At 41.7% G+C, this 26,311-nt stretch overlaps 1 protein-coding gene across 2 annotated transcripts in view; it reads left to right on the top strand.

The window, feature by feature from the left end:
• The window catches only part of UBE2R2 (ubiquitin conjugating enzyme E2 R2), a 102,581-nt gene that overhangs the window by 71,408 nt on the left and 4,862 nt on the right, over positions 1–26,311 (top strand). Inside the window, exons 3-4 of one of the 2 annotated variants that reach the window (XM_054502808.2) lie at positions 11,031–11,128; positions 22,740–22,874. In XM_054502808.2, coding sequence (XP_054358783.1) covers positions 11,031–11,128; positions 22,740–22,874 — 233 coding nt within the window. The remainder of the gene's footprint in view (positions 1–11,030; positions 11,129–22,739; positions 22,875–26,311) is intronic. The other variant, XM_054502809.2, reaches the window with a different exon arrangement.

The raw sequence follows: 26,311 nt of genomic DNA, 5'->3' as shown, positions 1-26,311 counted from the left end.
ACCACCACACCTGGCTAATTTTTGTATTTTTAGCAGAGACAGTGTTTTACTGTGTCAGCCAGAGTGGCCTCGAACTTCTGACCCCAAGTGATCCGCCTGCCTTGGCCTCCCAAAGTGCTGGGATTACAGGGTAGGCCGCCATGCCTGGCCACCTTTAAATTGCTTTTAGGCAAGAAATGGAGAACCCGCTCTAGGGTCTTGAATTTGGAGTTCATTCTGTATAAATGAGCACATTGGGGCAGCTGTGTCATTTTCCACAGTCTGTTTCTTATGTAAGACATCTTAATTTTTCTTTTTCAGACAGAACAGACTGGTACTGAAATGATATATAGTTTTCTTTTTAGAAATAAGCTTTCTAAATATTGTTTAATATTTGACATAATATAAATAAACAATAGTGAATACACTGTTCTGTGTAACAACGTTATCTTCCTTTTGTTGGAAAGAGTCTGTAGAAATAATTCATTGTTTCCTAAGTTCAAACTGAGTTCAGTACGCACAGCAGTATTTTGGTATCTGTCTTAGTACATTTGCTTAGACTGGATAATATATTAACAACAGAAATTTATTGCTCACAATTCTGGAGGCTGGGAAGTCCAAGACCAAGCCACCAACACATTTGGTCTGTTGAGGGCTTGTTTTTCATAGATGGCACCTGTTTTGTTGCATCTTTATGGGAGAAGAGGCAAGGCAGTTCTCTCTTGCCTCTTTCTTTTTTTTTTTTTATTTTTTTATTTTTAGTAGAGACGGGGTTTCACCATGTTAGCCAGGATGGCCTCGATTGCCTGGCCTCATGATCCGCCTACCTTGACCTCTCAAAGTGCTGGGATTATAGGCGTGAGCCACCGCGCCCAGCCCTCTCTTGCCTCTTTCATAAGGGTGCTAATCCCATTCGTGGGTGACACCAAAATTCAGACCATAACAATGTCCCTGTCTAATAATTAAAGGTTTTTGCCTTTACAGTTATGTGGTGTATATATAGATTTTAGATAGCAAGAGAGAAGTGAGAAGGAGCAAACTTTTGTCTTGCAATTGAGAGCTAATTACTTTTCTTTTTTTGAGATGGAGTCTCGTTTTGTCACCCAGGCTGGAGGGTGGTGGCGTGATTTTGGCTCATTGCAACCTCTGCCTCCCTTCAAGGATTCTTCTGCCCCAGCCTCCTGAGTAGCTGGGATTACAGGTGTGTGCCACCACGCCCAACTAAGTTTTGTATTTTTAGTAGAGACGGGGTTTCACCATGTTGGTCAGGCTGGTCTCTTAACTCCTGATTGTGATCCTCCCACCTTGGCCTCCCAAAGTGCTGGGGTTACAGGCGTGAGCCACTGCACCACCCAGCGGAGAGTTAATTGCTCTTAAAGCCATATACGTACTGTTTCCATCTCAGTTATCTAATTCCCAAACACCTCTCAAAAAAGAAACAGAAAAATAGGATAAAGGAGTCAAAGCTCTACAGGAACGAGAAGTGTAGGTAGGTAATTACACTCCCCTTTCCACTTTTTTTTCAGTACGTAGGCTACTTAGTTCTTTCAAGAGATACCATTAGATCATGATATAAAATTTTTTCCATATTCATAATGAATTTTTCTACAATAAAATGCATGCATATCCCATAAATGTGTAGATATTTTTTACACACAAATGTTTTGTTTTTAAAGAAGTGATAGGCCAGGTGCAGTGGCTCATCCTGTAATCCCAGCACTTTGGGAGGCTGAGTTGAGGAGTTCAAGACCAGCCTGGTCAACATGGTGAAACCCCGTCTTTACTAAAAGTACAAACATCAGCCAGGTGTGGTGGCACGCGCCTGTAATCCCAGCTACTCAGTAGGATAAGGCAGGAGAAGAATCGGCTTGAACCCGGGAGGGTTGCAGTGAGCTGAGATTGAGCTAAGGCCGGGCTCGGTGGCTCACGCCTTTAATCCCAGCACTTTGGAAGGCCGAGGCAGGCAGATCATGAGGTCAGGAGTTTGAGACCAGCCTGGCCAACATGGTGGAACTCCGTCTCTACTAAAAATACAAAAGTTAGCCAGGCACAGTGGCAGGTGCCTGTAATCCCAGCTACTCAGGAGGCTGAGGCAAGAGAATTGCTTGAACCCAGGAGGCGGAGGTTGCAGTGAGCTGAGATCGTGCCACTGTACTCCAGCCTGGGCGACAGAGCAAGACTCCGTCTTGCGGGGAGGGGGTGGGTGGGGGAAGAAGTGACAAATCATATTTAGGAATTAAATTTGATGTTGTCAAAGGAATCATAAGAAACTCTTCTCACGTGACTATTAACCTTCATAGCAGTATGGAAATGGTATCAGAATTGAAATTTTTGAGGGCCAGTGTTGGTATTTGTGGTAATAGAGATCTAGAGACCCCATCTGGCCAAAAATAGTTTCTTATGTCATGTTTTTTGTTGTTGTGGTTTTGTTTTTTTTTTTGTTTTTTGTTTTTTTGTTTTTTTGTTTTTTTGAGATGGAGTCTTGCTCTGTCACCCAGGCTAGAGTGCAATGGCGCAGTCTTGGCTCACTGCAACCTCCACCTCCCAGGTTTAAGCGATTCTCCTGCCTCAGCCTTCTGAGTAGCTGGGATTACAGGTGCCCGCCCGGCTAATTTTTGTATTTTTAGTAGAGACGCGGTTTTACCATCTTGGCCAGGCTGGTCTCGAACTTCTGACTTCATGATCCACCTGCCTCGGCCTCCCAAAGTGCTGGGATTACAGGAGTGAGCCACCACGCCCGGCTCTTATGTTTTTAAAAAGACAGGTGTGGTCAGGTGTGGTGGCTAACGCCTGTAATCCTAGCACTTTGGGAGGCCGAGGTAGGCGGACCAGTTGAGGCCAGGAGTTCAAGACTGGCCTGGCCAACACGGTGAAATCCCACCTGTACTAAAAATAGAAAGAATTAGCTGGGCATGGTGGTGCACACCTGTAATCCCAGTTGCTCGGGAGGCTGAGGCATGAGAATCGCTTGAACCCAGGAGGTGGAGGTTGCAGTGAGCCAAGATTGCGCCATTGCACTCTAGCCTGGGCGACAGAGTGAGACTCCTGTCTCAAAATGTAAATAAATAAATAAATCAAAAGACAAGTGCTTTGGTCACAGTTTATTAAATAAATGTATAGATATATTACTGCAGCCCCCAAAAGTTGTAAATAACTGTTGTGTTACATGAGTGGATTTATTTTAAAATTGTCTTCTTGAGTTAAAGCTGCAAAACTTTTTGTTGTTGTTGGCGGGGCACAGTGGGTTATGCCTATAATCCCAGCACTTTGGGAGGCTGAGGCAAGTTCACCAGGCATAGTGGCACATGCCTGTAGTCTCAGCTACTTGGAAGGCTGAGGTGGGAGGGTCACTTGAGCCTAGAAGGTCGAGGCTGCAGTGAACTGTGTATGTGTGTGTATATATATGTTTATATTTTCATCATTACCATATTTGTGAAATTCATTAGTATCAATGGAGAACTAGGAAAACTAAGGAAATTTGATAGGAATTTGTCATCAGTGATTGTACTGCACAATCTATTTTCTTTCTGTTTTGCACTGTGTTTAGTGAGCCTTAATATATATGTTACTGGTTACATTCTGGTCATATTGTTAAAAAGTAGACAACTAATGAGCACCATATTTTTCACAAACTGTATTACAATGAGAGTTCATATAACACTTTCTTTACTATAGAATTCACAGATATGGCAACACATAGAATTTCACTGTTCATTAGTACCTAAACATTTTTTATAATAGACATTAATTTTTAGAGCAGTTTTGGGTTCATTACAAAATTGAGGGGAAAGTTCAGAGAAAAAAATTGCTGATTATTTTATTAATAGTTACTAGTGTGTTGTAGAACACAGTATGGAGCTTTTTATAAGTTGCTCTATGGGGATATACATTATAGGTTTATCTGTATGGTACATTAGCCATCATTTAGAATATGTTAGTATTTAGGCCACTAAATTTGTACTTTTCACAAGTACAAAGTTATTTGTAAATAACTTGTCACAAGCAGGATTTTATGCATATTTATGTAATTCTTGGATTTACAGATCTTATCCATTTTCTCTTAACATTTTAAGGTATAGGGAAAAGGTTTCCTAAGTATTGACATGCCCAAATTTGGCCATATATCAGAATCATGTGGAGAAGTTATTAAAAAGAATCCTGGAAATTTTATTTAATTGGATTTGGATGGGCTGTAGGCTAGATAATTCTTCATTTTATCTTTTAGAATCCCCATTCTAGAGTCCAATAACTTCCTCATTAAAAAAAAAAAGAATTTATTGAGATGAAATTCACATACATAAAATTAACCATTTAAAGTAAACAATTTGCAGGGAGATCCCTTGAGCCCAAGAGTTCGAAGTTGCAGTGAGCTATAATCATGCTACTGCACCAGCCTGGGTGACAGAGCAAGACTATATCCTTCATTCATAAATAAATAAATAAATAATCAATTCAATAGCATTTAGTATGTTCATAATGTTGTACAACTATTAATACCTCTATGTAGTGGTAAAGTGTTTCCAACACTCCAACTTAAAATACACTATATATGAAGTAATTTCTCTCCGTTCCCATGTTCCCTCAATCTCTGGCAACCACTCATCTGCTTTCTGTCTCTATAGATTTACATATTGCAGATATTTAGTATAAATAGCATCTATAGTATGTGACATTTTGTGTCTGGCTTGTTTCACTCAGCACAATATTTTGGAGATTCATCCACCTTGTAGTATGTATCAGTACTTCATTCCTCTTCATGGCTGAAGAATATTGCATTATATAGATATACCACAATTTGTTTCTACATTCATCTTTTGATGGACACATTTGGATTGTTTCTCCCTTTTGTATATGTGAATAGTGCTGCTCTGAACATGCATGTGCATGTAGTTTTTGAGTACCTGTTTTCAGTTCTCTGGGTTACATACCTAGGAGTGGAATTGTGGGGTTAAATGGGAATTCTGTGTTTAACTTTTTATTTATTTATTTATTTTTTTTTTTGAGACAGAGTCCACTCTGTTGCCCAGGCTGGGATGCAGTGTCAGGATCTCAGTTCACTGCAACCTCTGCTCCTGGCCCCAAGCTATTCTCATGCCTCAGCCACCCAAGTAGCTGGGATTACAGGTGTGCACCACCACGCTCAGCTATTTTTTGTATTTTTAGTAGAGACGGGATTTTGCCATGTTGGCCAGGCTGATCTAGAACTCCTGGCATCAAGTGATTCACCTGCCTTGGCCTCCCAAAGTGCTGGGATTACAGGTGTGAGCCACTGCGCCCAGCTGACTTTTTCTTCGTTCTTTTTTCTTTTTTTTTAAACCCATTTTCCTATTAGTGCTGGGATTACAGGCATGTGAGCCACTGTGTCCAGCCATCTTTTAAATGGACTGCCAAATTTTTTCCCATAGCAGCTGAACTGTTTACATTCCTACCAGCAGCGTGTGTGTGTTCCAGTTTCTTTACATCCTTACCAACACTTGTTATTTTCCTTTTTTAAAAAAAAGGCTAGGTGCAGTGGCTCACATCTGTAATTTCAGCACTTTTAAAGGCCAAGGCAGGAGGATTGCTTGAGGCTAGGAGTTTGAGACCAGCCTGGGCAACATAGCAAGATCCCCATCTCTATATTTAAAAAAAAAAGGACAAAATATAGCTATCCTAAGTGGGCGTAAAGTGGTAGCTCATTGTGGTTTTGCTTTGCATTACCCACATGGCTTATGTTGAGCATCTTTTCATGTGCTTATTGGCCATTTGTATACCTTCTTTGGAGAAATGTCTGTCCTAGCTCATTTTTTATTTTTCATTCATTTTTGGGGAATGGCGTCTTGCTCTGTTGCCCAGGCTGGAGTGGCCCAATCATGGCTCACTGCAGCCTCAAACTCCTGGGCCCAAGAAGTCCTCCCACATCCGCCTCCCAAGTAGCTGGGACTACAAGTGTGTGCCACCACACCTGACTAGTAAAATTTTTGGGGTGGGGGGGCCAGGTGTGGTGGCTCACACCTGTAATCTCAGCAGTTTGTGTGGCCAAGGTGGAAGGATTGCTTGAGCTCAGGAGTCAGGACAGTCCTGAGTAACAGCGCAACTCCATCACTATAAAAAAAATTTAAAAATTATCCAGGTTTGCTGGCTCTCATCTGTGGTCCCAGCTACTTGGGAGGCTGAAGTGGAAGGATCACTTGAGCCCAGGAGGTAGAAGCTGCAGTGAGCTGAGATTGTACCACTGCACTCCAGCCTGAGAGACAAAGTGAGACCTTGTCTCTTTATGTCACCCCGGCTGGTCTTGAACTCCTGGCCTCAAGCAGTCCTCCCCGTTCAGCCTCCCACAGTGGTGGAATTACAGGCATGAGCCACTGCACCTGGCCTTCCCTATTATTGAAATGGATATCTTTTTGTTACTGAGTTTTAGGAATTCCTTATGTATTATACATATTAAACCCTTATCAGATATATGATTTGCAAATGTTTTCTCCCATTCTATAGGTTGTCTTTTCACTTTCTTGATAATGTCCTTTAGATGCATAAAAGTTTTCCATTTTAATGAAGTGCAGTTATTTCCAAGTCTTTGATCTATTTTCAGTTAATTTTTGTATATGACATGAGGTAGGAGTTCAGTTGCACTTTTTTGTTTGTAGAAATCCAGTGGTCCCACCACCATTTATTGAAGAGTCTGTTTTTTCCCCATTGAATGGACTTGGCATCCTTGTCAAAATCAATTGGCCATCAATGTATTGGATTATTTCTGGACTCTGAATTCTAAATTATATTCCATTGGTTTATATGTCTGTCATTATGCCAGTACTGAACAACATGGTTGTCTTTGTAGTAATTTTTAAAATTAGGAAGTGTGAATCCTCCAACTTTTTCTTTTTCCAAATTGTTTTGGCTCTTTGGGTCCCTTAAATTGCTATATAAATTTTAGGATTACCTTGTCAATAACTGTAAAACGGGAAGGTAGGATTTGATAAGGATTGTGTTGAATGAATCTGTAAATCAAACTGGGGAATAGAACCATCTTAACATCATAGCTCTACATTTTTTCAGGTCTTTTAAAATTTCTTTGAGCACTGTTTTGTAGTTTTCAACGTACAAGTCTTTTCCCTTCCATGACTAGATTTATTCTCTCTCTTTTTTTTTTTTTGAGATGGAGTCTCACTCTGTTGCCCAGGCTGGAGTGCAGTGGCTCGTACTCAGCTCACTGTAACCTTTGCCTCCCGGGTTCAAGCGATTCTCCTGCCTCAGCCTGCTGAGCAGCTGGGATTACAGGCATGCGCCACCATGTCTGGCGAATTTTTTGTATTTTTGCGGAGACGAGGTTTCACCATGTTGGCCAGGATGGTCTTGAACTCCTGGCCTCAAGTGATCTGCCAGCCCCGGCCCCCCAAAGTGCTGGGATTACAGGTATGAGCCACCCCACCTGGCCAGATCTATTCTTTTAAATGACAATTATCAATGGAATTGTTTTCATAATATCCTATTAGGTTATTTTTGCTAGTTTATAAAAATAAAAGTGACTGAGTTTTGATTATGTATCCTATAACTTTCCTGAATTTATTAGCTTTTGTAGCTTTCTTATATAGGATCATGTCATCTGTGTATAAAGATGCTTTTCTCCCCTTCAACTCAGTTTCCTTTTTTTCTTTTCCTTGTCTAAATACTCTGGTTAGAAATTTCCAGTACAATGTTAAATAGCAGTGGTGAAAGCAGGCATCCTTGTCAAGCTCCTGATCTCAGGAGTAAAGCTTTTAGTCTTTCACCATTGTCACCACTGAGTATGATGTTAGCTGTGGGTTTTTTTGGTTTTTTTTTTTTAGACGGAGTCTTACTCTGTTGCCCAGGCTGGAGTGCAGTAGTACGATCTCGGCTCACTGCAACCTCCGCCTCCCGGGTTCAAGAGATTCTCCTGCCTCAGCCTTCTGAGTAGCTGGGACTACTGGCGCGGTGCCATGCCTGGCTTTTTTTTTTTTTTTTTTTTTTGTATTTTTAGTAGAGACAGGGTTTCACTGTGTTAGCCAGGATGGTCTTGATCTCCTGACCTGGTGATCTGCCCGCCTTGGCCTTCCAAAGTCCTGGGGTTACAGGCGTGAGCCACCGTGCCTGGCAACGGTGGTTTTTAATAAATGCCCTTTATCATGTTAAGATAATTCCCATCTATTCATAGCTTTCTGATTGTTTTTATTATGAGTGTTAGATTTTGTCAAATCCATTGTCTGTGTCAATTTGGATGCCTATTTTCTAATAAGTCATTTTGAAATGCAAATCTGTTCAGTTCATTCCACTACTAAGAAGGTTGTGTTTTTTGTGTTTTGTTTGTTTGTTTGTTTAATATATATTATGCTCTGAACCAAGTAGCATACTTCTGTGGCCTAATTTTTTTTTTTTTTTTTTTTTTTTTTGAGACGGAGTCTCGCTCTGTCGCCCAGGCTGGAGTGCAGTGGCGCGATCTCAGCTCACTGCAAGCTCTGCCTCCTGGGTTCATGCCATTCTCCTGCCTCAGACCCCTGAGTAGCTGGGACTACAGGCGTCTGCCACCACGCCCGGCTAATTTTTTGTATTTTTAGTAGAGACGGGGTTTCACTGTGTTAGCCAGGATGGTCTCAATCTCCTGACCTCGTGATCCGCTGGCCTCGGCCTCCCAAAGTGCTGGGATTCAGAAAAACTCTTTTTTTTTTTTTTTTTTTTAAGACAGAGTTTCGCTTTTGTTGCCCAGGCTGGAGTACAATGGTGTGATCTCGGCTCACCGCAACCTCCACCTCCCGGGTTCAAGCGATTCTCCTGTCTCAGCCTCCCGAGTAGCTGGGATTACAGGTGCATGCCACCACGCCCGGCTAATTTTTGTATTTTTAGTAGAGATGGGGTTTCTCCATATTGGTCAGGCTGGTCTCAAACTCCTGACCTCAGATGATCTGCCCGCCTTGGCTTCCCAAAGTGCTGAGATTACAGGCGTGAGCCACCACGCCCGGCTCTCTTTTTGTTTTTTTGTTTTTGTTTTGAGATGGAGTCTTGCTCTGCCGCCCAGGCTGGAGTGCAGTGGCGTGATCTCGGCTCACTGTAACCTCTGCCTCCCAGGTTCAAGGGATTCTCCTGCCTCAGCCTCCTGAATAGCTGGGATTACAGGTGCCACCAAGCCCAGCTAATTTTTGTGTTTTTAGTAGAGATGGGGTTTCATCATATTGGCCAGGCTGGTCTCGAACTCCTGACCTTGTGATCTGCCTGCCTCAGCCTCCCAAAGTGCTGGGATTACAGGTGTGAGCCACCGTGCCTGGCCTCTCTCTTCTTTTTTCTGTAGTAACTTTTTACATGCCTTATGGTATCTAACCATAAGGCAGTGTTTTAGAATATAATATTTTGTATTAATTTTATTTTAAAAATATTTTATATTGATAATGTTTACATATATATTCATATAGTTTCTATGTGTCTAAATTTGGGGTGTATATGTAAGATTTTTGTACTTTATATAGTTATACCTCCAGTTTTTTTAAAATATAAATCTTAAGTCGTGTGTGGTAGCACCCTAGAGTCCCAGCTATGGGACTACTGAGGTATGAGGATCACTTGAGGCCAGGAGTTAGTGGCGGCAGTGCACCATGGTTGTCTTATGCATAATCACTGCACTACAGCCTAGGTAACATAGTGAGACTCCCATCTCTAAAGACAGAAAGAAATTAAATAAATAAATAAATCTTACCTTCCATGTTAGGCTAAGTCCCAAGAGATAAGTCACTGTATTTTACCTAACTTTATCTTTTCTATTGAATTGTGTTCTGTATTGCATATGGTAGGCAATCCATATGTGTATGAATTAACCTAAATGTACTTGTGGATTAAGTTGTGTAAGTTTATGAAGCAAAATATAATAGCCATAGTGGGAAGTCATTCTAACCATATCTTGAGGATGTTAACATTTGCTGCGAGGCATATTTTTGGTTTATATAAGCCATGGTTATTGACATAGCATCTCCCTGAGTAGATATTAAGCAAGGTTAGATATTTTTCTTCCTTTTTATGTACTCTAGGTACACAGATATATCTGAAAACAAAGGGATATATATTTGGCTGCTTCTAAGACAATTGAATCTTGATTTATTATGTTTGTCTTTTTTTTTTTAAGATGGAGTCTCATTGTGTTGCCCAGGCCGGAGCACTATCTTGGCTCACTGCAACCTCCGCCTCCCAGGTTCAAGCGATTCTCCTGCCTCAGCCTCCTGAGTAGCTGGGATTACAGGCGCACGCCACCACGCCCGGCTAATTTTTGTCTTTTGTTTTTGTTTTTTTGAGACGGAGTCTCCCTCTGTTGCCCAGGATGGAGTGCATTGGTGTGATCTTGGCTCCCTGCAACCCCCACCTCCCAGGTTCAAGCGATTCTCCTGCCCCAGCCTCCTGAGTAGCTGGGATTACAGGGGCGTGCTACCACGCCCGGCTAATTTTTGTATTTTTAGTAGAGACGGGGTTTCACCATGTTGGTCAGGCTGGTCTCGAACTCCTGACCTTGTGATCCACCCACCTTGGTCTCCCAAAGTGCTGGGATTACAGGCGTGAGCCACCACGCCCAGCCAATTTTTGTATTTTTAGTAGAGATGGGGTTTCGCCATGCTGGTCTCAAACTCCTGACTTCAGGTGATCCACCCGCCTTGGTCTCCCAAAGTGCTAGGATTATAGGCGTGAGACACCGCGCCCAGCCCCAGTCAATTTTTTATCAGGATCGTACTATAGGAATAGTAAGTCTTCTCACTAGAAAATATACCTTGGAGATTGGTCAAATTAAATATTATATTTTAATGTTCCTAAGTGAACATAGGGATCATTTGTTTCATCAGGATTGTTCTATAGGAATAGTAAGTCTTCTCACTAGAAAATATTATTTGGAGATTGGTCAAAATAAATATTTTTAAAATGCTTAATTATTATTTATCTTTGATGTTGAACATAAAAAGCAGAATTGTTTTCTTCTTTGATGAAAAAACAGTTTCTAGGAATAAAGGAAACTTTAGAACCGATGTCCCTTTTTGTACATCACTTTTTGAGTATTTACTGAATGTAATGTTTGTGTCTCGTAGAATGGAGATGTATGCATTTCGATTCTTCATCCGCCTGTAGATGACCCACAGAGTGGAGAACTGCCTTCTGAAAGGTGGAATCCTACTCAGAATGTGAGGTAAGGAGGAATCTGGTTTTGGAGTTATTCTTAATCTCCTTATTGTCTTTGCCCCTAGTAAAATAAAATTACGTATTGTCTTTTAACATGTAAAAAATCATCTTTCTCATATTCAGTTTCTTTGTCTTCAGCTAGAGCTTTAAGAAATATGTTTGCGTCATTTTGAAGAGCTGTATTTACTAAACAATAATGTATATGATTCTCATTTCCCTGTGTTCACTTAGGAATAGATTTTCAAGCCTGAATCCCTACTCTTACCTTATCCTAGTTCTACTCTGGTTCTTTATTACCATCTAACATTAGTGTCATTCATTGGTTACAGTTAATAAACAATGTTAATTCATTATAACTAACTGAGGTCCATATGCTTTCACATTTCCTTTGTTTTTACCTGTCGTTGTTTTGCTCCAAAATATTTCATACGTATAAATATATATCTATATATGTAGATGTATACGTATGTGTAATTAAATTTTTTGTAGAGATGGGGTCTCACTAAGTTGCCCAGCTGGTCTCAAACTCCTGGCCTCAAGCAGTCCTCCCCACTTGGCCTCCCAAAGCACTGGGATTATAGGCATGAGCCACTGTGCCCTGCTCATCACAAAATATAGTCATGTCTTCATGGGCAACTCCTCTCTCTGTCTGTCTCTCTCTTTCTCTCTGTCTCTGTCTGTCTCTCTGTCTCTCATCTTTGAGATAGTGTCTTCCCGTCACCCAGACTGGTGTGCAGCCTCAACCTCCTGGGCTCAAGTGAGCCCTTCACCTCAGCCTCCCAAGTAGCTGTGACTATAGGTATATGCCACCATACCTAGCTATTAAGCAACTCTTGATTATAAATTTTCTTGTTTTTGATGACAATTTTGGGAGGTACTGATTAGGTATTTTGTACAATGTCCCCCAGTTGAGATTTTTCTTAAGTGTTTTCTCATGATTAGTCTAGGGTTATAGGTTTGGGGAAGAAAGACCAGAGAAGTAATGTGCCATTTTCATTATGTCATATCTGAAGTATTTACTATCAGTGTGGCTTATCCCTGTTGATGGGATACCTTTCATCACCTGCCTGAGATAATATTTTTAGCTTTTCTGCACTGTAAAGTTGCTCTTTCCCGAACTTTTCATTCTGTACTCCTTGAAAGGAATATGCATAGCCCACAACTAAGGAGAGGGTGGCTATACCTCCTTGAAGCCAGGGTATCTATATAAATTATTTTGAATTCTTCTACATGGATTGATCTATTCTTCCCCCTTTATTTGTTTATTCAATCATTTGTTAAACATATTTACTGATACAAAAACTAGCAACTTGATTAGAATCTCCAGGTTTATCAAAAGTGAAGAATTGGAAGCTTCCTGACTTGTAATAGAAGCTCTTCAAGATGTATCAAATGACTGTTGATTATGTTTGTTACTCATTCCTTTGGGTACCTTGTTCCATCCAATTTATTTAGAAAGAGTTGAGAAAATAGATATATTAAAGATTTCAGCATATCTTACCAATATATTTTTTAAGACAGAAAAAATGTTACTTTCTTTTTAAATTCAAATAAATGTGTTTTTACACCTCACCTTGACAACCATCATCCCTCTGAATGTTTTTTTCTTATATTTCTTTTTTTTTTTTTAAGAGAGGATCTTGCTCTGTCGCCCAGGCTGGAATGAAGCAGCGCGGTCACGGCTCAGCGCAGCCTCAACCTCCTGGGCTTGAGCAGTCCTTCCACCTTAGTCTCTCGGGTAGCTGGGACCACAGGCGTGCATCACGGTGTCTGGTCAAGATTTTATATTTTTTTTGTAGAGAGATGGGGTTTTGCTTTGTTTCCCAGGCCGGTCTCAAACTACCGGGCTCAAGTGATCCACTTGGCCTCCCAAAATGCTCAGATTATAGGTGTGCCCCAAAGCACCTGGACTAATTTTTAAATTTTTTGTAAAGATGGGGTCTCACCATGTTGCCCAGGCTGGTCTCAAACTCATGGGCTCAAGTGATGCCCCTGCCTCAGCCTCCCAAAGTGTTGGGATTACAGGTGCTCACACTACACCCGCCTTCTGAATCTCTTATCTATACAAGAATAATACCTACCTCAGTAGGTTGTTGATAGAATTTAAGTGAATAATGCATGTAAACGTACTAGAATGGTGGATATTACCTGGCTGGCTTGGGTTGCAGCTATTATTTTCAAGGAATTTTTTGGGTCTAATATGAAGCAGTCATTTGCTATCTATTAGAAGAGAAACACATTTCTTAGTTCCTCATATTTGTTTCATTTTGCTACAGGGAGACATAATTGCTAGATGCCTGTATCATAACCAATTCAAGTAGTACATAATTTATCTTGGGTTCTAAATACATGAAAATAAAATAATTGTTTTGAGCTGTTTTTGAGATACTCTGTAATTGAGAATACGCTTTCTTTTTTTGAGGGGAAAAGTGTCCTACGTAGCAAATTATGTATACATGAATTATCTTGATAGACTCAATTTTAAATTAGTATTAAAAATTCTGAGTTTTAGGCCGGGCGCAGTGGCTCACGCCTGTAATCCCAGCACTTTGGGAGGCCAAGGTGGGCAGATCACCTGAGGTCGGGAGTTCAAGACTAGCCTGACCAACATGAAGAAACCCTGTCTCTACTAAAAATACAAAAGTAGCTGGGCATGGTGGCACATGCCTGTAATCCCAGCTACTCGGGAGGCTGAGGCAGGAGAATTGCTTGAACCTGGGAGGCGGAGGTTGCGGTGAGCCAGGATCATGCCACTGCACGCCAGCGTGGGCAACAAGAGTGAAATGCTGTCTCAAAAAAAAAAAAAGTCTGAGTTTTATGTATTCTATATTACTCAAGAGTATGTTTGAGGGTGCTATGTCTTCAGAAGTAATTGTAGCACATTATTTTGACATTATAATTAGACAATGTGTATAAAAGTTTTTAAAAAATATTTTGGATGATTTGTTGAAAAAATTGCATCCAAAAAAATCCCCAGTTGTCCTTTAATAATGATTCTGGTGCATGGATTTTCAGGACGAGTAGTAACCCTAGATTAGAGGAAGTGGTAGCTATGATACTGGTGATTCTTGGTTTTGATGGTTGAATGTTGAATCAAATGCTTACACCCCCTCCCTATTTGAGAAAATAAGCTTCCCCTTTCCTCAAATACAAAGGCCCAAACAAGATTTTCCTCATTGCATTTTTATGCTGCCTGGCTGGATAATGTATTGCCACCACCCACGGGAATTCAGGCTTTTTATCCTTTACTTCTCTTGCATTTACACGCAAATGATGTCATTTGCCTTATCTCAGCTGAAAATATTATGAACATTTTTTCTTTTAAAATAGGCCTACTTCTCATGTAATCCAGTCTTTTGGAGGCAGAGGATTCCTTTTATACTTATCTGCCCATCTGAAACTGCCTTTGTTACTTTGGGTACTAGCATCATTTTGTTTCCTCACACTTGAGTCCCCAGGCCACCTGAGCCACAATTTAGGGACATTCCCCAAACTCAAATCAAGATTGTTTTCCCTGCTTTTATACTGCTTTGTTTAGAAGCTTCCCAACTACAACTAGTTATGTGGAGTTACACCTAACATCTTCACACAGCTCTACAAGGTATTTGCGTTGGAAATTGTTTACTTTCTTAGACTTTTTATCACTTAGTTCTATGTAATCATTGGGTAGTCCTTCAACATTTTGATCTTATTGGTGTTTTCGGGGGCTGTGGGATGTTTTGTACACTTTTTGGAACCTCACCTGTCTGGAATACCTGGTGGTGCTCAGAACTCTGAGTGGAAGTCAGGAAAGCACTACCTAATGAGCAGATGTGGAATACTTTCCCTTATCCCTTTTGTTTCTGTGTTCACTTGGTTGTGAGACAAGGGAGGTTTTAAAGTAGTAAACTGTTATATTTTCTAACGGGTCATTTATGGCACTGAAATATTAAGAGGGAAGGTACAAGATGTAGTGAAAATGGGCAACTATTTTCCTTCTTGTACCTCTCTGCTGCTAAATTATCTAGGGCCAGCAACTGTCTAAGGGTTCTGGGCTCCATGTCCAGTTTATGGGTGGCTGTAGTAAGACAGCAATGGAGATGGCATAGGGTTCATCTCGTCCTGTTTTGGAGTCTTGTCTGCTGCCTCTCACTGGCATCTGAAAGTGATTCCATATTCACATATTTGGTTTTCTTCTCCATAACCACGTGTACTCAAGACTATTGTTCAGCACCTCAGTGGACATATTTATAACATAAAGTGGCAAATGGAGCACTTTTGTAACTTGAAGAAGAATAAGGCACTCCAGCTACCTTCACGAGTCTAAGTCAGTCTGTATTATCAGATCTGGTGAGTAGTGAGAGTTAGCCAACCTGAAAAGGAAGAATTTTAGGGATGCAGAGAATCAGCCAACTGGTGTTCACTAAAGGCTCAGTAGCTTGCTGCCTCTTGGGAAAACCAGCATACTTCTTTTGAAAGAAAACATCCACAGGCCTCCTCCTCCCAGAGGGCCAGGATTAAATTGGTGGGGCTGGAGGTGGTGGGGAGGGTTTCTTCCTGAATTGGAGAGTTTTAAGGAGTAGGCATTTGTCAGCAAGAATGGAGTTGGGAGTTGCCACACGTCTTTGATTAGAAGTTCACAGCATCATGCCTCTTCCTGATGGAGGAAACAAAATGTACCTTAATACATGACTTGTCTAGAATGATGCGGGAGCTTTGGGGATAGGGTAGGGTGGGAGTGGGAGTAGCAAAGCCCTCAGACTTTGCTATAGAGTTCACAGCTGCTCTCTGTGAGACACCATCCCCAGAACTACTATCTGCTATAGGCTCTGGGATAGTGAAGTGGTCTTGGTGTGGATTTGCTTTATGTTGAAAGAGGCATACATAATGTTTTCTTTTTCAATTTCAAAAATAAAGCGTGAAACCAAATTTATTAACCCAATCAAGAGAGGCTGTTGTTTGGTATGAAAGAGTCTGTCTCAAAAGTGGGGTAGGATATTTTTCTGTCTAGTCTTAAGAACAGAGAGCCAGAGACATCACCCCTAGCATTGGGTGCCAAGGTAAGCAGGGTCAGGGGAAACAGGCATAACCATGCTGTTCCTAAAGCTCTTTTAAACCCAATTCTGGAACACTGTGGTTTTATTTATTTGCTTCCTTGGTTTTTGTGCATGGGGTCCCACTGCCCTCAACCTGCCAATTCCATTCTCTGCAAATGATACATAATTTGGGCATTTAAAAACTGTACTTGTATTCCTACCTTGCATTCTCAGGGATACATCAGTCAGCAGCAGATCCAGCACTGCACAGAAGGAGGTGTTATATTTGTTGGTTGCTTTAGCAGCCTAAAGAGAAACTTTATAATAATGTAAGCCCATTAAGCTACTATATTTTACCATCAGTTGCCCTGTTTTCCCTGTCATAACAGGCTTCTTTGTTCTTTGTCATGATGTCCTCTTTAAATCCCTCCCCCACATTGAAACATGTAATGAGGACTGAGCTTTAACTAGTCATCTGCAGTTAGTGGCCCATCCTTTGATAGAGTGGAAATGAGAGATTTTAAGGACCCAGGACAACTAGAAAGGTCAGGGTAGAACCCAGAGTCAGTAAGGGTGGTAGTAACAGTATGCAGGATTTAGGTTTGGCTCCAGAGAACTGGACTTAACACATCAACTGTCATCACATTACGCTGGGTCTATAATACTCAATATCTAAATCAATCTGTGTGTGTGTTTGTGTGTGTGCACATGTGCATACATGCATGCTTGCCCATGATTATGGAGTGAAGTAAGTTCAGGTTTGTTTTTTGTTGTTGTTTTTTGTTTTTTGTTTTTGTTTTTTTGAGATGGAGTTTTGCTCTTGTTGCCCAGGCTGGAGTGCAATGGTGCGATCTCAGCTCACTGCAAGCTCCGTCTCCTGGGTTCAAGCAATTCTCCTGCCTCAGCCTCCCAAGTAGCTGGGATTACAGGCATGCGCCAGCATGCCCAGCTGATTTTGTATTTTTAGTAGAGACAGGGTTTTTCCGTGTTAGTCGGGCTGATCTTGAACTCCCAACCTCAGGTGATCCGCCCACCTCGGCCTCCCAAAGTGCTGGGATTACAGTTGTGAGCCACCACACTTGGCATAAGCTTAGATTTTTTGGTTTTTAGGAATAAGCCCTTTCTACTCTCCCATGCTGTCTGGAGGGATATATACATGGGAGGTGGGGGCAGGGGAAGGTGCCAGTCTGTAATCCTTCAAAATTCTGAACTTCTCTTGCTTGGTTTCCAGGCAGACCCTCGAGCCAGGTCTTATTTGTGATGCTAGGGCTATCACAACCCTGTTAAAGTTGTGCTTATGGTGACATAGTAGCTAACAGAGAAAGGGTTATTGACATGTTGAAAATGGGCAAATGGAGTATTACTCATTGGGTCATACAATCCTAATTTCCAGTTTCCCTTAAATACTTCTTTAGGCCAGGCGCAGTGGCTCATGTCCTTAATCCTAGCAACTTGGGAGGCCAAGGCAGGTGGATTGCTTGAGCCCAGGAGTTCAAAACCAGCCTGGGCAACATGACGAGATTCCATCTCTACCAAAAAAATTAGCCAGGCATGGTGGTGTGCACCTGTAGTCCCAGCTACTCAGGAGGCTGAGGTGCAAAGATCAATTGAGCCCAAGTGGTCAAGGCTTCAGTGAGCTGTAATTCTGCCACTGCACTGGAGCCTGGGGGCCGGGTGAGACCCAAGTTTGCTTTGTCTTTTAAACACATATGAGCTCTGCAGAACTTCACAGCTTGATTTGCTGTTGGCTAGTCTGTAATATATATTATATATGATGTGTTGGTCTTCATTTTCTTTGAGGGTTTTTATTGTTTACAAACTTATTTTTTATTCAAAACAAGATAGCTAAATAACGTCTGACCAAAGATTACTGAAGCAGGCAAAAGGATCTGAAATATGAACCCGAAGACTGTGAAGTGAGGTGCTTTTGCCTGTCCTTTTTTTCTGTGTTTCCTTTCTCTTCTTAGCATTTTTCTCTTTTGGCCTAGATCCTCTATCCTGAAAAGACCTATCTTATTCCCTGGCTGTGGCATAAAGAGGGGCAGAAGGAGCACATTTATTTCTGGGAGTATCCCTAACTCTTTGAATGGTGGCGGTGGGAATTGTGTAATGAACCACAGAGACTAAGAACTCTCTGGCCCTCATTCTTATCCCAAATTCCCTCTAGGTCTATTCTTTGTTGTAATAAATGTTAAACATGTATTCTGCTGGATTGAGATAGATCAGATCTGTTCCTCTAGACGTGGAGTAGAGAAGGGTGGTGCACCAGTGTGTTCTTGTGGAGGGGCGGGGAAAGCAAAGGGAAGTACAGTTATTCTTTATAGGAACCGAGAGTCTGGGGATGATGAGCCCTCAGGGTCTATTTTGCTAGCCCAACCTCTTGTTTCTCCTGAGAAAATACAGTAAATGAATAAGGATTTTAAACACTTAAACTCATTTTTTAAACAAAAAAATGAGCCGGCAGTTGAAATAGTTTTTTGTTTTGTTTTGTTGTTTGTTTTTAAGACAGAGTTTCGCTCTTGTTGCCCAGGCTGGAGTGCAATGGCACGATCTCGGCTCACTGCAACCTCCGCCTCCCGGGTTCAAACGATTCTCCTGCCTCAGCCTCCCGAGTAGCTGGGATTATAGGCATGTGCCACTACACCTGGCTAATTTTTAGTAGAGATGGGGTTTCACCACATTGGTTGATCAGGCTGGTCTTGAACTCCCGACCTCAGGTGATCCGCCTGCCTCGGCCTCTCAAAGTACTGGGGTTACAGGTGTGAGCCACCGCGCCTGGCCTGAAATAGTTCTTAAATTCAAATTCAGTTTTGTGTATTCCAACAGTATTATCTCAGCAGTTTAGTTTTTTTTCAGTTCACATCCATCCATCTGCCTGAGGAGACCAATTCTGTCAGCTTTTTCCCTTATTCTCACAGTTGTCCATCTAATCAAGAATAGTTCCCACCAGGCTCCTGATTGGCCCAGGTTAGGTCACATGCATATCTTCAAATGCATCGCCGTAACAAGAGGGATGGAATCCTTTCAGCACTTGCTTGGTTTTATGTCTTACTGCTGTGGGTAGGTAGGTTGTTTGTATAGGAGGTGTGGCACAATGGTAGGAGAAGGAGATTATTCCCCATACAAAAAAGAAAAAGAAAAATTCTGCTCTTCAGACAGAAGAAAGATCCTGCTCTTCAGACAGAAGAAAACTTACTGGGTTGACAGTTACCACTATATTAGTCTGCTATATTACTCAGTGCCTCTTAAAACATCCTGGATTTTTAACTTAGGAGGACATGGAATTAGAACTTCTCATTTTGTTAGATATGGATGATTTACCATTTAAAAATTTGTTTCGCAATATACACATCATCTTAATACACAAGATGTAAGAAAACCAACTTGGTGAAACTACTTGTGGGAATTTTGTCTTAATTCAAGTAATAGGATTCATCTAGATCTGTGTTGTCCAATGTGGTAGCCACTAACTGCATGAGGCTCTTTACATTTGAATTAAAATTAAATACTAGCTTGGCACAGTGGCACGCACCTGTAGTCCCAGCTACTTGGGAGGCTGAGGCAGGAGTATCACTTCAGCCCAGGAGTTTGAGGCTGTAGTGTGCTATGATCACGCCTATAAATAGCCTCTGTATGCCAGCCGGGGTTAACATAGTGAGACCCTGTCTTTAAATAAATAAATAAATAAATATTAAAATTCACTTCCTCATTTGTGCAGGATACATTTCAAAGTGCTCAGTAGCTGCATGTGGCTAGTGGTTACTGTATTGCACAGCATAGGTTACACATTATCATCATCATCATCATCATCATCATCATCATCGTTGTCATTGAAAGTTGTTAGTACACAGTACTGATCTAGACAATTAAACCTATTTTTCTGGCCGGGCAAGGTGGCTCATGCCTGTAGTCCCACAATTTGGGAGGCTGAGGTGGGTGAATAACCTAAGGTCAGGAGTTTGAGACCACCCTGGCCAACATGGTGAAACCCCATCTCTACTAAAGATACAAAAAATTAGCCAACTGTGGTGGTGCGCGCCTGTAATCCTAGCTACTTGGGAGGCTGAGGCAGGGGAATCGCTTGAACCCGGGAGGCAGAGGTTGCAGTGAGCCAAGATCACACCATTGCACTCCAGCCTGGGCAACGAGTGAAACCCCATCTCAACAATAAATAAATAAAAATTTAAAAGCACTGTTTTTCCGGCTAGGAGCAGTGGCTCACACCTGAAATCCCAGTACTTAAGGAGTCCAAGGCAGGACTATTACTTGACCCCAGGAGTAGAGACGGGGTTTCACCATGTTAGCCAGGATGGTCTCGATCTCCTTACCTTGCGATCTGCCCGCCTCGGCCTCCCAAAGTGCTGGCATTACAGGCGTGAGCCACCACGCCTGGCCTTCTTTGATTCTTTTTAATGTAATTACTGAAGAAATCCAGAAAGCTCTTAAGGGAGGAAGGCCAAGGAGTTATCCTTAACCTAATAGGAGCATGTGCGATCAATGGATTTTAATTAGGTAGAAATGTTTTCTTTGAAAATGCCTTTGTCATAATCTTGTATAAATCATGTAACAGAAATTCTTCACCTTTTTAAGGAAAAGTTTTCAACAAATCAAACATCTAATTGCCTGGTTTCCTCCCTTTATTTTTGACCTGGGGCCCGGAGCAAAAGGGTATTTTGCAACAACACAATCTCTAACCTTTCATCAATGAGAAAAGATAGAGAAATTTCATTTTTCCTCCCATTTTCTCCTAATGCACATAATTTTTAGGGGGAAAAGGCCTAGGAATAATTTGGAACAGTTTTGGAGCCTATTACGCTTTTATTTATTTATTTATTTTCGAGATGGAGTCTTGCTCTGTTGCCCATGCTGGAGTACGGTGGCGCGATCTCAGCTCACTGCAGCCTCCGCCTCCCGTGTCCAAGCGATTCTCTTGCCTGTCTCAACCACCCGAGTAGCTGGGATTACAGGCGCCTGCCACCACGCCCGGCTAATTTTTGTATTTTTAGTAGAGACGGGATTTCACCGTGTTGGCCAGGATGGTCTCGAACTCCTGACCTCATGATCTGCCTGCCTCAGCCTCCCAAAGTGCTGGGATTACAGGTGTGAGCCACTGCACCCGGCCCCTATTATGCTTTCTAACATAAACTTTATTCCCTGATTATTTGGAATGTCTAATTTTTATCTGTGGATGAAAATTGGCCGTTTGTAACATCCACTAGATTTGTAAGCCATGGGAGACTAGGGATGGCATCTAACTTGCTCACCATTGTACATCCAGCATCTCACTTGGTGCCTCTGGCACACAGTAGGTACATAGTAAATACTTTTGAATAAAGATTTCTATTATTCAGAGACTCTAGTTCTTCTGTTTGAAGGATTCTACTTTTCCTCCATTCTCCTGCATTACTCTTGTCTTCCTTCAAGTATGGAAAAAATACATTTGGATGTAGCACTGTTTTTCAGGTTAAGAGGCCACAATAAAAACTGGTTATATAGGGCCAGGTGCGGTGGCTCATGCCTGTAATCCCAGCACTTTGGGAGGCCAAGGCGGGCAGTTCACTTAAGGCCAAGAGTTCGTGACCAGCCTGGCCAACATGGTGAAACCCTGTCCCTACTAAAAATACAAAAATTAGCCAGGTGTGGTAGTACAATGCCTGTAATCCCAGCTACTCAGGAGGCTGAGACAGGAGAATCACTTGAACCCAGGAGGCAGAGGTTACAGTGAGCTGAGATGGCACCACTGCACTCCAGCCTGGGTGATAGAGCGAGACCCTGTCAAAAAAAAAAAAAAAAAAAAAAACTGCTGGGCGTGGTGGCTCATGCCTGTAATCTCAGCACTTTGGGAGGCTGAGGAGGGCGGATCACCTGAGGTCAGGAGTTCAAGACCAGTCTGACCAACATGGAGAAACCCCATCTCTACTAAAAATACAAAATTAGCAGGGCGTGGTGGCAGGCACCTGTAATCCCAGCTACTCGGGAGGCTGAGGCAGGCAGGAGAATCGCTTGAACCTGGGATGCAGAGGTTGCGGTGAGCCGAGATCACACCATTGCACTTCAGCCTGGGGAACAAGAGTGAAACTCCATCTCAAAAAAAAAAAAAACCTGGTTATATAGAATAGCATCATTTTTACCCTCTCCCACATCAAGATTGCCTTGAAACTAAATATTTTAAGCTTTTTCCCCCATGCCATTTAATTTGTAATTTTTAAAATAAACAGTACTTGAAAGCTTCTAAGACATCTGCTTTCTGTAGGTTGGAACATGTGACCAGTTGAAACAGGGCCTTCTATCAAGTTCATTTTTATGCCTTGTGCATCACCTTAGACTTAGAATCACAGATTTCCTCTGCTTTGCCTACAAGTTAGCAGCTTGTTTCTTAGTACTGAAAAAAAAAATTTTTTTTATTTTTCTTAAATGCCTTTTATGAAAACTATCAATAAAAAATTTATATCTCTATTCCCACAAGGTCTTAAATTTAATTGTATCAGAAAAATTTTAAGGGAGGGAGAATTTGAAATCTGATTGTACTATCTTAAAAAGCAGAATACTTTTAAATACTGTAAATATGGGTATTCATAGCTGATCCTTTTTTCCTGTTTCTAGGACTATCCTATTAAGTGTAATCTCACTGCTTAATGAGCCCAACACCTTCTCCCCAGCCAATGTCGATGCTTCAGTTATGTTCAGGAAATGGAGAGACAGTAAAGGAAAAGACAAAGAATATGCTGAAATTATTAGGTAAGGTTTTTTTTTTTTATTACCTCAAGTTATACAAAACCAAAATATATTCTGGAACCAAGGGTTTAAATCAAACTTAAATATCCTGTCCATTCCAGGATAATTTTCCTCTATTAGATTTATAGTGTGGGAAGAGAAGATTTCTGCCTGAGCCTAAAGAACTTTGCTATTTACTGAGAGAACAGCCACTAGAAGGTAAGGCAGTAGCAGACCTGATTTTCTAGGAACCAGAACTTCTAGGTTCTGGCCGGGCGCGGTGGCTCATGCCTGTAATCCCAGCACTTTGGGAGGCTAAGGCAGGCGGATCACCTGAGGTCAGGAGTTCGAGACCAGCCTGGCCAACATGGTGAAACCCTGTCTCTACTAAAAATACAAAAATTAGCCAGGTGTGGTGGTGCACACCTGTCATCCCAGCTACTCAGAAGGCTGAGGCAGGAGAATTGCTTGAACCCAAGAGTTGAATGTTGCAGTGAGCTGAGATCGCACCACTGCACTCCAGCCTGAGCGACAGTGCGAGACTCCATCTCAAAAAAAAAAAAAAAAATGGAATAAATAAAGCCTTCCAGTTTATTGGCATTCCTGACCATAGCAGCAAGGATCTTTTGGAAATCCTCATTATCAGCAACACTAATGTATGGTATAACAGAGCCCTAGAATAAGATTCAGGGGACTTGGAATCTACTCATGGGACCATTTATCAGATAATTTTTGGGGTCTTTTACTTTCTCCTCTGTATAAAATGGAAAAAAGCTTAACCTTTAATCTCTTAGGACATCAGGTTCTTATAATAGTACCCAAGAAATTTGCAATAAATACAAACCCTACACTTCCCCTACCCTCCACCTCTTTTTTTTTGTTTCTGATTAATTTTTTTTTTTCTTTTTGAGATGGAGTCTTACTCTGTCATCCAGGCTGGAGTACAGTGGCGTGATCTCGGCTCACTGCAACCTCCACCTCCTGGGTTCAAGCAATTCTCCTGCCTCAGCCTCCCGAGTAGCTGGGATTATAGGCGCCTACCACCATGCCCAGCTAATTTTTGTATTTTTAGTAGCGACAGGGTTCCACCATGTTGGCCAAGCTAGTCTCGAACTCCTGACCTCATGATCCACCCGCCTTGGCCTCCCAAAGTGCTGGAATTACAGGCATGAGCCACTGCGCTCAGCCTCCTCCACCTCTTTTTAAAGAGACAGACATGGTCTTACTCTGTTGCCCAGGCTGGAGTGCAATGGTGTGATTACATGGTAACTTCAAATTCCTGGGCTCAGGCAGTCCTCCCACCTGAACCTCCCAAGTAACTAAGACTATAGGCATGCACCACCACACCCAGCTAATTTCTATTATTATTTTTGTAGAGATGAGGTCTTGCTGTGTTGCCCAGCCTGGTCTTGAACTCTTGGCCTCAAGTGATCCTCCTGCCTCAGCCTCCTAAAGCTCTGGGATTATAGGTGTGAGCCACCATGCCTGGCCTCAACCCCCCTTGATATTACATTTTTATTTCTTAAAATAGAGACCCCAAATACAGTTACAGCTTCCTCTGTGCATAGGAGTTTACTAAGCATTGGCATTTATACAAATAAGAATAAAATCTTGTTGGCTTGAGACCATGTGATATGAAGAAAGTTAAAACAATGCTGGGAAAGCACATGAGGTGACTGCTGAGTAATATAAAATCAGCAGTTCTAAGTTTTCTGCCCATTGGGATCACTTTTAAACTGTCCCTAAACAATAGCTGTCTTTTATGGGATTACAAGGACAGAGTTTGGGCATCTTTGTGTGTATATATATCTCACCTAGGTGACTGATGTGTACCAAACATTGAAGATAATTAGTAGAAACAGTAAGATCCTACAGAAATTTAGAGGAGTGGGAGTGTACTAAGGATTGAAAGATCGGAAAGCTTAGGTATACATATTCCCAAGGTACTTCTATATATTTCTTAATTTGTTTAAGGGTCCGTTTATCTCATTCTATCTATTCCTTAATGACCTAGTGCAGTACCTGACACTAAGCAACAGCTTTGTGTCAGGTACTCATTAAGGCATAGCCTGTCTCCTTAGGGAGCTCACTTTATTAGCATTTGAAAACAAATGACCATGTAGTATTATACGTATAGAAGCCTAAACAAGATACACTGGGAAAAATATATAAGTAATAGATTTCCTAGCAGAGATAATTCCTTATAACCAATACTTTTTCAGGTGAAAAAAGGGAAAACACCCATGTTTGCTAAAATACAGGAGTATAATAGCATGACATGTTAAGGGAATTTCAAATGCTTGAGTGTAAATTCTGATGTGGGAAATATTAGAAAATTAAGCAAGAGAGGCACCAGGGTCTTCAAAGACATTGAAGTCATGATAAGAATATGGTTCTTAATCTAAGAAGTGATGGGGTACCACTTAAGTATTTTTGGGAGGGAAGAGGTGATGCTATTTGAGTTCTGATAAAAGAATTGGCTGCCTGGTGTGATAGCTCACACCTGTAATCCCAACACTTTGAGGTGGGTGGATCACCTGAGGTCAAGAGTTCGAGACCAACCTGGCCAACATGGTGAAATCCCGTCTCTACCAAAAAATACAAAAGTTAGTCGGGCATAGTGGCACACACCTGTAATCCCAGCTACTCGGGAGGCTGAAGGCAAGAGAATCGCTTGAACCCAGGAGGCAGAGGTTGCAGTGAGCTGAGATCGCGCCACTGCACTCCAGTCTGGGGAACAGAGCAAGACACCGTCTCAAAAAAAAAAAAAAAAAAAAAAGTCAGCTGGTCACAGTGGCTCACGCCTGTAATCCCAGGACTTTGGGAGGTCGAGGCGGGCAGATCGCTTGAGCCCAGGAGTTCGAGATAAGCCTGGGCAACATGGCAAAATCCCATCTCTACAGAAAAATTAGCCAGGAGAGGTGGCTTATTTATACCTGTAATCCCAGCTACTTGGGAATCTGAGGTGGGAGGATTGCTTGAGCCCTGGAGCCAGAGGTTGCAATGAGCTGAGATTGCATCACTGTACTCTAACCTGGGTGACAGTGGGAGACCTTGTCTCAAAAAAAAAAAAATCAAACAGTTGGCCAGGGGACCAACATGGACTAAACTGAGGTAGTAGTAATGGGGATGAGGGGACAGATATAAAAATATTTAAGCTGTAAAGCAATAGGTCTTTGGAGTGAGATTTATTATTTTAAGAAGCAATGCTCATTTATTCAGAGAAGTAAAATGGGAGAAACTGTCCATAGTGGTAGAAAATGCATATGTAGTCTACCTCTGCATATGGAACATCAGGACAGAGGCTTCCGAAAGGCATTTGTTTATATAAGCCAAGAGCTGTCAGCATAAAGGGAGTGGTGGTTAAAATTATGGGAACAGAGATGATGTCCCAGGGAGAGTGCTGAGAGTGTGGAGATTGAAGCCCAGAAGCCTCAGGACCATTAATATTCAAAGCAAGG

The sequence above is a fragment of the Pongo pygmaeus genome, chromosome 13, assembly GCF_028885625.2.
Source record: "Pongo pygmaeus isolate AG05252 chromosome 13, NHGRI_mPonPyg2-v2.0_pri, whole genome shotgun sequence".
Lineage (NCBI taxonomy): Eukaryota > Metazoa > Chordata > Mammalia > Primates > Hominidae > Pongo > Pongo pygmaeus.
This window is presented reverse-complemented; position numbering and strand designations above follow the sequence as displayed.